The sequence below is a fragment of the Leptodactylus fuscus genome, chromosome 5 (genome assembly GCF_031893055.1).
Source record: "Leptodactylus fuscus isolate aLepFus1 chromosome 5, aLepFus1.hap2, whole genome shotgun sequence".
Lineage (NCBI taxonomy): Eukaryota > Metazoa > Chordata > Amphibia > Anura > Leptodactylidae > Leptodactylus > Leptodactylus fuscus.
Window position 1 is genome coordinate 102,392,122 of NC_134269.1, and position 13,875 is coordinate 102,405,996.

The 13,875-nt window shown below is 41.6% G+C and overlaps 1 protein-coding gene across 1 annotated transcript in view; it reads right to left on the reverse strand.

Moving 5' to 3' along the window:
- LOC142204542 (uncharacterized) overlaps positions 1-13,875 on the reverse strand; it is a 252,351-nt gene that overhangs the window by 172,992 nt on the left and 65,484 nt on the right. Inside the window, exons 25-35 of the mRNA XM_075275859.1 lie at positions 13,461-13,538; positions 13,316-13,333; positions 13,142-13,168; positions 12,861-12,932; positions 10,235-10,315; positions 9,662-9,688; positions 6,414-6,458; positions 4,521-4,589; positions 3,654-3,749; positions 2,678-2,704; positions 1,706-1,759 (exon numbers count right to left, since the gene is read on the reverse strand). Of these exons, the coding sequence (XP_075131960.1) occupies positions 1,706-1,759; positions 2,678-2,704; positions 3,654-3,749; positions 4,521-4,589; positions 6,414-6,458; positions 9,662-9,688; positions 10,235-10,315; positions 12,861-12,932; positions 13,142-13,168; positions 13,316-13,333; positions 13,461-13,538 (594 nt within the window). The remainder of the gene's footprint in view (positions 1-1,705; positions 1,760-2,677; positions 2,705-3,653; positions 3,750-4,520; positions 4,590-6,413; positions 6,459-9,661; positions 9,689-10,234; positions 10,316-12,860; positions 12,933-13,141; positions 13,169-13,315; positions 13,334-13,460; positions 13,539-13,875) is intronic.

The window sequence follows — 13,875 nt, forward strand, 5'->3', positions numbered from 1 at the left end:
ATACTTTTCCTTAGCTTGTATGGTCCAAGACCCTAACTGTGTATCTAATCAGTCAAGAAGTTAAGGTAAAATGTAGTAAAAAAAATGCATATTTTTTCACCCTATTACAGAAAAAGTATCCAAGTTCCCGTCTTCTTACCTTATACTTGCACTAGTGACTCTATCCCCTAGCACCTAATCCACTGTCTGTCCCAAAGGTATTTCTACTTACCTCACTAAAATACATAACCTCTCTCTTTCTTCTGGAATCTTTCCTTCCTCTTTCAAACATATGAATATAACCTCCCCACTTTTAACCCCCCTCCCCTCTCTTGACTACTGACTAGCCTTTCTTTCATCTGCAAATTCCTGGAACTCTTGTATATTGTCACCTAATCTGCTCTTTGCTAACTCTCTCCTGGACCTCTTAAAATCTAATTTCAGCAATCTGCAGTTTACGGCAACTACCCTTACAAAAGTCTCCAATGAACTTCTTATAGCTAAATATAACAGTAACTATTCTCTTGTTATTCTTCTGGGTTTCTCTCTGGGGTTTGACACTATAGGCCACCAACTTCTCCTCAGTATGCTCCACTCTACCGACACTGCTCTCTCTGACCATACTTTCATTTGCTGGTTCTCTATCTTCTTCTCTTTTGCTTGATGTCAGTATTCCTCAAGACTAAGACCTACATCATCTCCTGTTCTCCCTCTACAGATTCCCTGTTGGAAAAACTATCAGCACATTAGGCTTAAAAGACCATCTTAAAGAGATTGTCCGCAGGATAGGCCATAAAAACCTCTAGTGACTGGTGCCTTGTGCGATCACATACATCATACAGCTAAGATCATAGCTAAGGCTTGCCATGAGTGGTGTTTTCACCATCTACCAACTAGCCTAACCTTTATATTTCAATTGTAGTTTGTGGTCTTACCATAACAATGAGGCAGTATGTCCACTGTCTTGGGGTTCTGTTTGACTCAAACCTTTCCTTTACCCTTATATTCAATCACTTGCATGTGGAGTTTATCTGAACCTCAAACATTTGTCCAAAATATGACCTTTCCTTACCATGAAAACACAAAAAAAGCCTATATTGTTTTTCTGATTCACTCTCGCCATGACTACTGTAACTCCCTAATGATCAGTCTAACCCTCACTAAGCTCTCCCTACTACAATCTATATAATCTACCTGAAAACAGTAGCCAGGTCACCTTTTAATCTAAACATGGATGCCTTCAGTCTGTGCTAGTCACTGTAAAGGTTGGCTGTCCTCTACAGAACACAATTAAAAGTTACCATCCTCATCTACAAATTTGTCCACAGTATTGCACCTTTTGAGTATTTCCACCCTCTGTTCTCCTTCACAAATTTGTTCCGACTGCCTAATTTAATGATTCGGCGTGTCTGAATATGTACTGTGCCTCTGACAAAGCCACAAATCCTCAATGTTCCTGAACTAATCTGATAGCAGTCACCCTGAAATCAATAGGACTGTAGAGCACAGGCGCTCCATTTAGCACACATCACAATACACTCTATCTTATGACATGCATCTTCCAATGAAGGGGTAAAAATATCCCACTCATGTATTTTCTAAGAAATATACAATTGGATCGCCATGAGGAAACATTTAAGCATCAGTTACCACATAGAAAAATACAATAAAAATATATGACAAAATACAAGTACATGACATGTCAAAATTGATCTTGTTAACTTACAGCTTCTCCTGCGTCTCCTTTGTCTCCTTTTGATCCAGTTTTTCCACGGGGACCCTATATAAATTTGGATTACTACATTAGTATTACTGCTTTACCCTAAAAATAGTGCCACACCTGTCCACAGGGTGTGTGTGGAATTGCAGCTCAGTGCCATTCTTTAACCTTCTCCCATGTTCTTTGACCACAGTTTTAGTTTTAAATTGGGTTTTATAAAAGTGTATTTGGAGAGTGAGGTGTATTTGTGTCTGGTTTATTGAAAGGATCATGTTCCTTAATAATGTTATTGATAATGTGGCACATTTTGAATGTGATCAACTTCTTTTTATGTCTACTATGAGCAGCACTGTATCTGCCCCTACAAGCTGCACTTTTTTTTAACTTATGTTAAAGTCTTCCTGATTCATGTGTTCTCATCAGTGCAACTATTGCAAGTCTTAATTTTCACTGTGCTCACACAGATTTTTTTTTTTTTCAGCAATGGAGCAGAACAGTGACAATAAAATTTAATGAATTTGAAGATCATTTAAAAAGGACCTTTCATGTCCTCATGCATCTGCGGTTTATATACTGCTAGAAAGCTGACAGTGCGCTGAGTTCAACCCTGGCACTGGAGATATCGGTGGCGTTAATTTCGGCACTGATATCTCCCCATTGACGGAAGGGCAAACCTCACCACCTAGTGTGATCGCTGGGCTGTGAGGGGGACCCCCCTTACAGTACTCTAACATAACCTTGCATTGTAAGAGGAGGCATTCCTCACAGTTCAATTTCATCTGTAAGGAAGGAACCTGGTACTTTGCCACATTCATCAAGAATATTTCAATTGTTTTGTTTATTTAACACGTAGATAGTGTTTTATATTATTGCTGACTGTGTTTGAATGTTGCATATAAAATATTGGAGGGGAAGATAACAAACATAAACATTCAACAAAATACACTAAAAATAAATAAATAAATAAAAGTTGCTCACCTGACTCCCTGTTTCACCGGGTTCACCCTGTAGAAAGTATAAGAAATGTCAAATATAGTTCCATACTTTGTGTACAGATTTTATTTTGGGATTTTGTGCCAAATCTACTTAAGGCTGTGGCCCCCATTTTGCTGAAATGCAGATTTTTTTGTTGAAAATTTTGCTGTGTTTTTTTTTTTAGCTAAACTCAGGAGGAAAAGGAATGGAGTTTATAAAAGAATTACTCAGACATTAAGGGCTCGTGGGAGAGGGGGTGGATTTTGGCACTGTATCCACATCATAATCCTCCCCCTCACAATAAAGATCTATGTATAGACCGCTAGCTTACTTTTTTCTGTTCCCGCTCACGGAAAAAAGAAGCGAGTAGCCCTTTCTTCAGGTGGACTCTGCGGCTGATTCAGCCTCAGTGGCTGCCTCGCGGCAACACCCTCCGGACTAGGCCCATTCATTTGAGCCTATTCCGAAAGGAGAAGCCCCGACTGTTGGAAGCAACAACATTCATGGCAGGCGCATTTTGGCCCTGTTGTGGCACAGCTTCCCGCGCCGCAATCGGGACCAAAATGCGCCATACCGCCCCCCGTGTGAACTAGCCCTTACCTTTTGTTAAATTCACTACTCACTTTGGGTCAAAAAAAGCAGCAAAATCTGCAACAGAAAATGCTGCATTTCTGCAACGTGGGGCCTCAGCCTAAAAGAGATTCTCATATTTTTTTATCTAATTATCAATCACTAACATTTTACAGTCTGTCACTTAACCACCGACCTGACTATTCACAAGGTAAAAGAACCCACAGGTATCTATTATCAATTAACCTGCATTTTCTACTTATTTTTTCTGAAACACTCATAAATGTGATAATGATCAGTAACTCATACAAAGGGAAATTTGGTGCCATGGTACCACGTTGTCAGTATGTTACTAAATTATCAGAATAATACGAAAATGAGCATTACAGGTACAGTAAGTAACACCTACCTTGATGTAAATTCCTGGAGGGCCCTGTGGCCCAGGGAATCCTGGGACCCCAGGAGGTCCAGGAAGTCCAGGGGAACCTGGCGGACCTTTTGAGCCCTGCAAATATAATGAGTTAGAGAAAAAAATGAAACAAATATTTCTATACACATTGGCGGAATATATTAAGGCTGACCTTTCATATACCAGGTCCCAGCTGGTGCCATACAGTATGTACCCAAATAGTAAGGCTACATTCACACGGCAGTGGAAACAATTTTGAACAGATGTCACATAGCAGCATTAACTTCACTGTCAGTGAGTGGGGCTATTCTCATGACCATTATGTCCTATTTTCTGCTGTCTTCACAGATTCCTTCATGCACTGAAATGTATGGGGGATGTGTGAAAACAGCTACCCAGGGGAGCAAGATGGGTGTGAAAAATTTATGTTTTTCAAAGCCATTTTGCACTGCAGACATGTGCATCTAGCCTAAGAGGCTCCAGCATAATTCTTGTGCATTCCCGTGCACCAGTTCTTAAATGACATGGATTTCATCTATAAATCATGCCAGTTCTCTGTCTTGAGTTACAGTGAATTATGGTGGGCTAAACTATCCCAGCTTGTCTTGGTGTCTGTCCCTTTGCACCCACTTTCATAGAAAGTGCAAAAAAGACCATGTACCAAAGATGCACCACAATTATTCCAATTTTCTGTTGTAGAGGGAATAAAAAAGTTATTCTAACCAACCATTTTTGAACTTTTTAAATGCTTTTGCAAATTTTTACTCTGTGTCCAAATAAAGTAAGTAATACAAGAAGGAGCATATATTCCTAAAATATATGAACTCTCACACAGCAAGATCATAGTAAAACAAAACATATACTTACAGGGGATCCAGGAATGCCACCAAGTCCAGCCAGTCCATCAACTCCTCCCAGCACATAGCCAGGTTCACCCTATAGCAAGAGATTTATTTAGAAAGATTTATTTAGTTAGGAATACTATACAGAATGAGTACAACTGCAACTTGATAAATTATATTAATTTGGTTTCCCAATCTGAAGGCTGATTTTGATACTGATGGTTTATTTTCTGGTCATCTAGGTAACCTCTGACACCAAAACCAATACAGGGGATGAAGCTGAAAGCACAATGCTGTGGCCACTAAATATTGACTGTATCGGAGTACTGTAACTCTCGAATATGAGCAGTGCTGCAGTTCTCTGGCATGGCCACTATACAGTGTACAGAGCCTTCTATTTCTGAATTTATTCCCTGTATGGGTTCTGGTGCTAGAGTGTGCCTGGAATAGTTGACTGATGAAGGGTCTGTGCAGGGTCAGGCTGACCCACCGGGGTACTGGTGAATGCCCCTTTAGGCTCTACCTATTTAGGGAGCACTACCAGGCCTCCACTGCTTTTTATAATCGATAGTGGAGGTCCAGTAACGGACCCTATTCACTTTCCTCTCCCTGCCCCTGCTCGTGGCCTCTCCTCTTCCACTTCCAGGGGCCCTGTGTGACTCTGTACTTTTAACTAGATTGGCATCTCCAGGACACTAATCTAGTTAAAATGCATCCTACTGCAGTGTTATCTAGTAAACAGCAAGCCAATTCAGGCTTGTGGTTTACATAATGTCAAAAGAATAGACAAGATAGACAAGAATAGACAAGATGTCTGCTTCTCAGCACAGGTGGGCGCTGCTCTGGATTCGTCTGGTCCTGCTGCTCTAGTGTTTTCTTCCAGGGAAAGTCCCTGCCGCACATGACCACTGAGGCCAACCAGCTGCCTAAGGAAAGGGACATGGAGCGTCTCAGTGCGGTGAGGGCTTCTGCTACAAGAAAACACTGAAGTGGCAGGAGCCGAACGTGCTGGAAGACATAGCAGCACTGGGAACAGGTAAGTAAGGGATTTAAAAAAAAAAAAAAATTCATCTTTCCCGGTTAATATATATAAATATATATATATATATATATATATATATATATATATATATATATAAAAAATCTTTTAATCCGAATGGTAATTATGAGATATCATGGCTATAAAGGGAAGGAACATTTATATAAGAGCTCATTTGGAGACATTATGAACATAAGAGATTATTTATATAAGAGGCCATTTTGAATAGAAGGTGCCATTCATGGTGCCGACGACCTAGTTTTGGTACTGATAGAAGAGTAAGCCACGGGCTTCCTGATCTACCACTCTCCGACTTGTAGGCCATTGTGGCCCACAAGATGACTACCAATACTTACCCCTGTCTGTTTTCCGTTACCTCTTGCTTCTTCCTGCTCATGACGTCCCAGCACTGTGCCTGGAGCAGGGAGACAGAGCAGGACCAGGGAGCAGACAGATAAGTAATGACCCAACACTGCTATATAGGGGACCACGAAGAGGCCATTAAAAATTAGAGTGGACTTCCACGCTCTGATACTGATGATCTATCTTTAAACCCCCAGCCCACAAAAACCTATTCAGGCTGAAGCCCCACACTGCTGAAGAAACCCACAGAACAAAATCTCTTGCACTGTGGATTTTGATCTTACAGTAGGTCAGTTTCTTGCTACGAGTTTGGCAGATTTTCAACCTTCACAATACAAGTTTAAAAAACGGCCCAATGTCTAGGTAATACTTGCAGTAAAAACCAGCTTATTTTGTCCGCTTTTACTACAGAGGGGTCCGCTGCAGCATGACAACCACAGCAGACCTGCTACATGTAGCCTTACCCTGAGGTCAGAAGAACCATGAAATTATTCTAATGGCAGGATAAAAACTTACCCTGTCCCCTTTAGGTCCAGGAGGTCCTGGGTAACCTTGAGGTCCCTAAAATTGATAAAATGTAACATGTTGAATACATTCATAAATGTTGCGAAAACAGGGGTCTATCTCATATATTTACATCAGACAAATTTAAATTCAAAAAGATTATACCTTGGATATACGCAGCAATAAAGAGCATGTATACGATTTTTTAGAAACAAACACAGATGTTTAGTACAGTTTATAGAAAAAAAATGACCATCTGTATCTATCAAAAAACAATACCTGTATCATACAAAACCTATGTAGCCTTATTTCACACATGGCCATATTTAACTGGTATTTAAATCCAAGCACAAAAGACAACCATTGACTGAACTTAAAAAAGACAAGAACCAGACAATAATGTTCTCAATACTTTAAGCTAAGGTTTGACTTTGGATTGTCTAGTAATTTCTCACAATAGCTACAATCTAATTTTGCTGTAGACCTACTGGAAATTAACAGATTAAAATCTCATTAAATAAGACTAGACAGCACTAGAAATTAGAGATGAGCGAACACTAAAATGTTCGAGGTTCGAAATTCGATTCGAACAGCCGCTCACTGTTCGAGTGTTCGAATGGGTTTCGAACCCCATTATAGTCTATGGGGAACATAAACTCGTTAAGGGGGAAACCCAAATTCGTGTCTGGAGGGTCACCAAGTCCACTATGACACCCCAGGAAATGATACCAACACCCTGGAATGACACTGGGACAGCAGGGGAAGCATGTCTGGGGGCATAAAAGTCACTTTATTTCATGGAAATCCCTGTCAGTTTGCGATTTTCGCAAGCTAACTTTTCCCCATAGAAATGCATTGGCCAGTGCTGATTGGCCAGAGTACGGAACTCGACCAATCAGCGCTGGCTCTGCTGGAGGAGGCGGAGTCTAAGATAGCTCCACACCAGTCTCCATTCAGGTCCGACCTTAGACTCCGCCTCCTCCGGCAGAGCCAGCGCTGATTGGCCGAAGGCTGGCCAATGCATTCCTATGCGAATGCAGACTTAGCAGTGCTGAGTCAGTTTTGCTCAACTACACATCTGATGCACACTCGGCACTGCTACATCAGATGTAGCAATCTGATGTAGCAGAGCCGAGGGTGCACTAGAACCCCTGTGCAAACTCAGTTCACGCTAATAGAATGCATTGGCCAGCGCTGATTGGCCAATGCATTCTATTAGCCCGATGAAGTAGAGCTGAATGTGTGTGCTAAGCACACTCATTCAGCACTGCTTCATCACGCCAATACAATGCATTAGCCAGTGCTGATTGGCCAGAGTACGGAATTCGGCCAATCAGCGCTGGCTCTGCTGGAGGAGGCGGAGTCTAAGGTCGGACCTGAATGGAGACTGGTGTGGAGCGATCTTAGACTCCGCCTCCTCCAGCAGAGCCAGCGCTGATTGGCCGAATTCCGTACTCTGGCCAATCAGCGCTGGCCAATGCATTCTATTAGCCCGATGAAGTAGAGCTGAATGTGTGTGCTAAGCACACACATTCAGCACTGCTTCATCACGCCAATACAATGCATTAGCCAGTGCTGATTGGCCAGAGTACGGAATTCGGCCAATCAGCGCTGGCTCTGCTGGAGGAGGCGGAGTCTAAGATCGCTCCACACCAGTCTCCATTCAGGTCCGACCTTAGACTCCGCCTCCTCCGGCAGAGCCAGCGCTGATTGGCCGAAGGCTGGCCAATGCATTCCTATGCGAATGCAGACTTAGCAGTGCTGAGTCAGTTTTGCTCAACTACACATCTGATGCACACTCGGCACTGCTACATCAGATGTAGCAATCTGATGTAGCAGAGCCGAGGGTGCACTAGAACCCCTGTGCAAACTCAGTTCACGCTAATAGAATGCATTGGCCAGCGCTGATTGGCCAATGCATTCTATTAGCCCGATGAAGTAGAGCTGAATGTGTGTGCTTAGCACACACATTCAGCTCTACTTCATCAGGCTAATAGAATACATTGGCCAATCAGCGCTGGCCAATGCATTCTATTAGCTTGATGAAGCAGAGTGTGCACAAGGGTTCAAGCGCACCCTCGGCTCTGATGTAGCAGAGCTGAGGGTGCACAAGGGTTCAAGTGCACCCTCGGCTCTCCTACATCAGAGCCGAGGGTGCGCTTGAACCCTTGTGCAGCCTCAGCTCTGCTACATCAGAGCCGAGGGTGCGCTTGAACCCTTGTGCACACTCTGCTTCATCAAGCTAATAGAATGCATTGGCCAGCGCTGATTGGCCAGAGTACGGAATTCGGCCAATCAGCGCTGGCCAATGCATCCCTATGGGAAAAAGTTTATCTCACAAAAATCACAATTACACACCCGATAGAGCCCCAAAAAGTTATTTTTAATAACATTCCCCCCTAAATAAAGGTTATCCCTAGCTATCCCTGCCTGTACAGCTATCCCTGTCTCATAGTCACAAAGTTCACATTCTCATATGACCCGGATTTGAAATCCACTATTCGTCTAAAATGGAGGTCACCTGATTTCGGCAGCCAATGACTTTTTCCAATTTTTTCAATGCCCCCGGTGTCGTAGTTCCTGTCCCACCTCCCCTGCGCTGTTATTGGTGCAAAAAAGGCGCCAGGGAAGGTGGGAGGGGAATCGAATTTTGGCGCACTTTACCACGTGGTGTTCGATTCGATTCGAACATGGCGAACACCCTGATATCCGATCGAACATGTGTTCGATAGAACACTGTTCGCTCATCTCTACTAGAAATTTGTTCCCACTCCATGAAGATACACTAGGACAAAATATACAGTATATAGTTATGGGTGGCTACTGCCATCTACAAGTAATTTATTATTGTCTATAAGATTACATATAATAGACTGAGCTAATAATTTGTATGATTTACTAATATATGCTGATTGCCAGATTGAAGGTGGCAAGAAATTTTTTTTGCTCTAACATGGGGCAATTGGCATAAGCCTCATAGGTTGTTTTCTTCCTTCCTCTGGATCAACACTGTAGGGGATCGTAGGGTTATAGGTTGGACTTAATGGACCATCCAACCTATTTTACTATGTAACAGCATAAGCTGCAGTGAGACTCTGTTTTATATCTTTTCAATGTCTACCTTAGTGCAAGAAATGTTGTAGGTAGATTTTATTTTTTAAAGAAAAAACTCCCATACTGTCCATGTAATATGTGTGGTAATGTAGTTCCATTAGTTCAATGGTGCTTGAATGTGCCTTTATCTCTACTTAAATACTTACAGTGTCTCCTTGAAAACCTTTATGACCCTAAAAAAAGCACATATTTAATATCGTAAGTATTTTAACGTACAGCAGTGTTTACACGTGAGATATATATATATATATGCATTTAATTAACAGATACAAATATGAAAACACAATTCTTCTACAAATACACATATGTAAAATTTTCTATATGAAGATATGATGGCATAATACTAGGAAATGGCATCAGTTCTTGATCAGTGGAGTGTAACTGCCAGAACACCAACTATCTATAAAATGTAGATACCGCAGTGCTAGTACACTTGTAAAGAGCTGTATCTCCACAGAATGGGTAGGTGAGGGCACCATTGTGCAGGAAAAAAAAGGCAAGACAAGATCAGTCTGTTGTTTTTCAAGATTGTGTGTTTCCCAACACTTGGACACCAACCCATCAGGATATTATGGTATATGCAAGGAATATGCCATAACATTACAAGCTGGGGATAGCTCTTAAAAGGAGTTAGTTCATAAATGCTGCCATATCTGCATATTCTTATCCACAAACAAAAAGCCACTTGCATGCCTAGACTGAGATTATCATGTATTTACCATCAGACCCGGTGGACCTGGAGGGCCTGTACGACCAGGACGTCCTGGAAGACCGGGAACACCATCTTGGCCAGGCAGACCCTAGAAAATATAGAAACGTAATAAACTGGTAACAAGCATCTTCAGAAATCATTAATAAATTTGGGTAATACAGTGAAAATAACGCTGCACATTACTGTAGCTGCCCGAAAAGCTCCAGCAGCAAATAAAGCTCTGTCTTTGGTGCATGTAGCCAGCAGTACTGTATGCCTCTGCTGGAAAACCAAGGAGTATTTAAAAGAAACTTCAGATTCCCATGGGAATGAGCAGAGGCCTCTAGTTTTGCTGTTGATGCTTTTCTGTCAGCAGGAGTGTGTAGTATAGGTATTACTAAACAGCCGTATTATAAAAGATGAAGCTTACTGTACTGAAAGTAATGCAGCATAAAATATTCTGCAGATAACTGGAGCTAGACATTAAGGCAACAGTTTGTGTAAGGGTATGTTCACACAGAGCTTTTTGCAGGTGGATTTTGACGCGGAAACTGCCTCAAAATTCTCCTGCAAAAACGCCTCCCATTCATTTCAACGGGAGTCACTCGCAGTATTTTTCCACTAGCGATTATTTTCAGCCAGTGGAAAAAAAATGTGACATGCCCTACCTTCACGTGGATTCCGCAGCTGAGTTAGCCACAGCATCCGCAGCTCGAGAATCCCTCCTGATTAGGCCCATTATCAGGAGCGGGATACCACGCTGGGATGCCGATGCACTGCATTGGCATCCCGTCACGGCTAGCCATGCGAAAAAGCCACACAGAGGAAAAAGTTGAACTAACCGTAACAGAAAATCCACTAGGAATGTTTTGGACACAGAATAAGAAGAAGCAAATGTTACATTTCCAATTCATGACCACAGTATAAATTTTCCCTCTCTGCTATAATAATGGTCCCTAAAGCTTTGGGCTCCTTTATCATGTATGTGTGGTGCCCACTCATTACAATGTGTTTAGTCAGACATCCATGTTTCCTTGAATGATGCTGATTAGAGATGAGTGAGTAGTATTCGATCGAATACCTCCCCTGCATAGGTATTGGTGTACAAAAGAGCCAAGTAAGGTGGGAGGGGGTAGTAAAAATTCGATGCCCCTCCCAACTTCCCTGGCACTTTTTTACATCAATACCTATGCAGGGGAGGTATTCGATCGAATAGTACCTGCTCATCTCTAATGCTGATGTATTGATGCATCAAAGAGGCATCACATCAATAAAAATTTATGGGTCTGTGAAAAAAAAATTGCAATCAGTATTTCTCACACCCAGAGACAAAATATAGAGAATTAAACAGAATAAAAGGTGATCTGCTTTTCACAGACATGAAAAGAGAATACACAACGTTTTTTTGCAGCGTTTTTTTGCTGCAGCTCGCTATGTAGGGCCCAGTGGCATAACTAGGAATGGCGGGGCCCCGTGGTGAACCTTTGACATGGGGCCCTCCCCGACTGACGTCAAAGACCCAGACCAACCCCCTGCATTCCTGCACGCACTATTATGCCCCATAGTTGCCCCTGCACACAGCATTATACCCCATAGTGGCCCCTTCACTCAGTATTATGCCCCATAGTGGCCCCATCACCCGGTATTATGCCCCATAGTGGTCCCATCACCCGAAATTATGCCCCATAGTGGCCCCTGCACACAATATTATACCCCATAGTGGCCCCAACACCCAGTATTATGCTCCATTGTGGACACCCATTAACAATTATTATACTCTGGGGTCTTTTCAGACCCCAGAGTATAATAATCAGAGACCGAGAGGGGGATACAAACATAAACACTGTTACTTTCCTATCCCTGCGCTCCTCACTGTCGGCTATCTTCAATGACATCAGGGAAGTCATGTGATCGGGGCCTGCGTCTTGACGCATAAGGACGCAGGCCCCGGTCATGTGACGTCTGAGACGTCGCACAAGTAGGCCCTGAAGTCTTCGCGGAGCGTGGAGAGGTAAGTAACACTGTTTGTTATGTTCTCTTACCTCTCCCGGGCCTCCGATCATTATATTCAGTGGTCTGAAAAGACCCCCAAGTATAATAATGATGTTTTAGGGCCCGTGGTATCACTTACCAATCCAGTACCCTGCCAGGATTAGTAAGTAAGTAGGGCCCGTTACCGGCTGGAGTAACTCCAGCCAGTAACGGCCTATTAAAATAAAAAACGCAGCGGTAGCGTTTTTTGTCCTGGGTCCTGTGGCAGCTGCCTCTGCTGCTTCCCCAGTAATTACGCCACTGGTAGGGCCTTAGTCTTAAGGATATATGTATATGGGACGGAATAACCTTAGTCTTCTGAAGTTTATAGACATGTTAGGTGTATACAGCAAGAGAGTTTCTAAGTGTATATACTGAACATAATCTACACACAGATGTAAACTGAAATAAGTTACGTAATGATAAAAAATATAGAATTCCATTTAACTAAATCATAAACTTTACCTTTTGAACTTAGGAAAAAGTGAAAAGAAAAACATCTACAAATCACCTTGTGCTTCTTGAGAAAGTAAATACTTTACAATACTGGATATTTTGATTTTCGAATTAGCATGATAATTTATTTTGACCATTATAATTTAGCAATGTTAATATGATAATACCCGCTCTCCTTTTTCTCCTTTTGAGTTCATATTGAAGAGGTCCAGTCCCCCAGTCTGTAAACCTGTGAAAGTCTTTACACAGAGAGAAAACAAGAATACATCAAATACATAGAAGTACAATGTAATGTATGTTTATGGTAAAACTGCAATGTGTTATATTTATTATCAATGAAGGTCTAACTCAATCAGCTACAAGCTAAACAGAATATACACTGCAAATCCGAAGTCTGAAATGGTGAAAACAGTGGAGATTGATTGTTATAATACAAATACAAACTTACATTCTGTCCAGGAGGCCCTTTCTCACCCTGAAAGGAAAAAAAAGTAAAATATGAAAATAAATTTAATGTGAATTCTGCATTTAGGATCTATTTACAATCTTTGAATATGAAGCAATTGTACAAATAAAATATTGGTTTTAGAATAAAAACACACATACTTGAAGTATTACCTACCTTTTCTCCTTTTTGCCCCTGCAGAAAAATAATATAAAAAATGTATTTAATTTGGAACTACAATATTACACAAGAATTTTGGAACATTTAGCTTCCCCTAATGTGAATATACTTCAATTGCGGGTAAATAGTACATACACATTACCTTTGAACATGATGATGTGCATGGTCCCACTGGATTGTCAGGAGGTTTCTCTTCATTTTCTGGCTCTGGACTGACAAACTACAAAAAAGTAAATATTTGCAGTTGTCTTGAGAAAGAATAATAACCATATTTCCAAATATGATTACAATTATGTTCACATTCACGTAGACTATCCAATGTTCTCGGTCATTCGAGGATCAGAAAAACGGAAAGACAGACCACTAAAATAGTGATTACACACAGAGGTCAAGGGACACCATTGAGTATAATAGAGTCTGTTGGGTATCTGCCATTTTAAAACTGAAATGGACAAAAAAGCTGTGCATGCAGGACTTTTTAAAGGAAGGTTTGGTGCCAATTGCAATACATATGTAAATATCTTGTCAGGATGTCTAGTGGACAAACGGTGGACCTC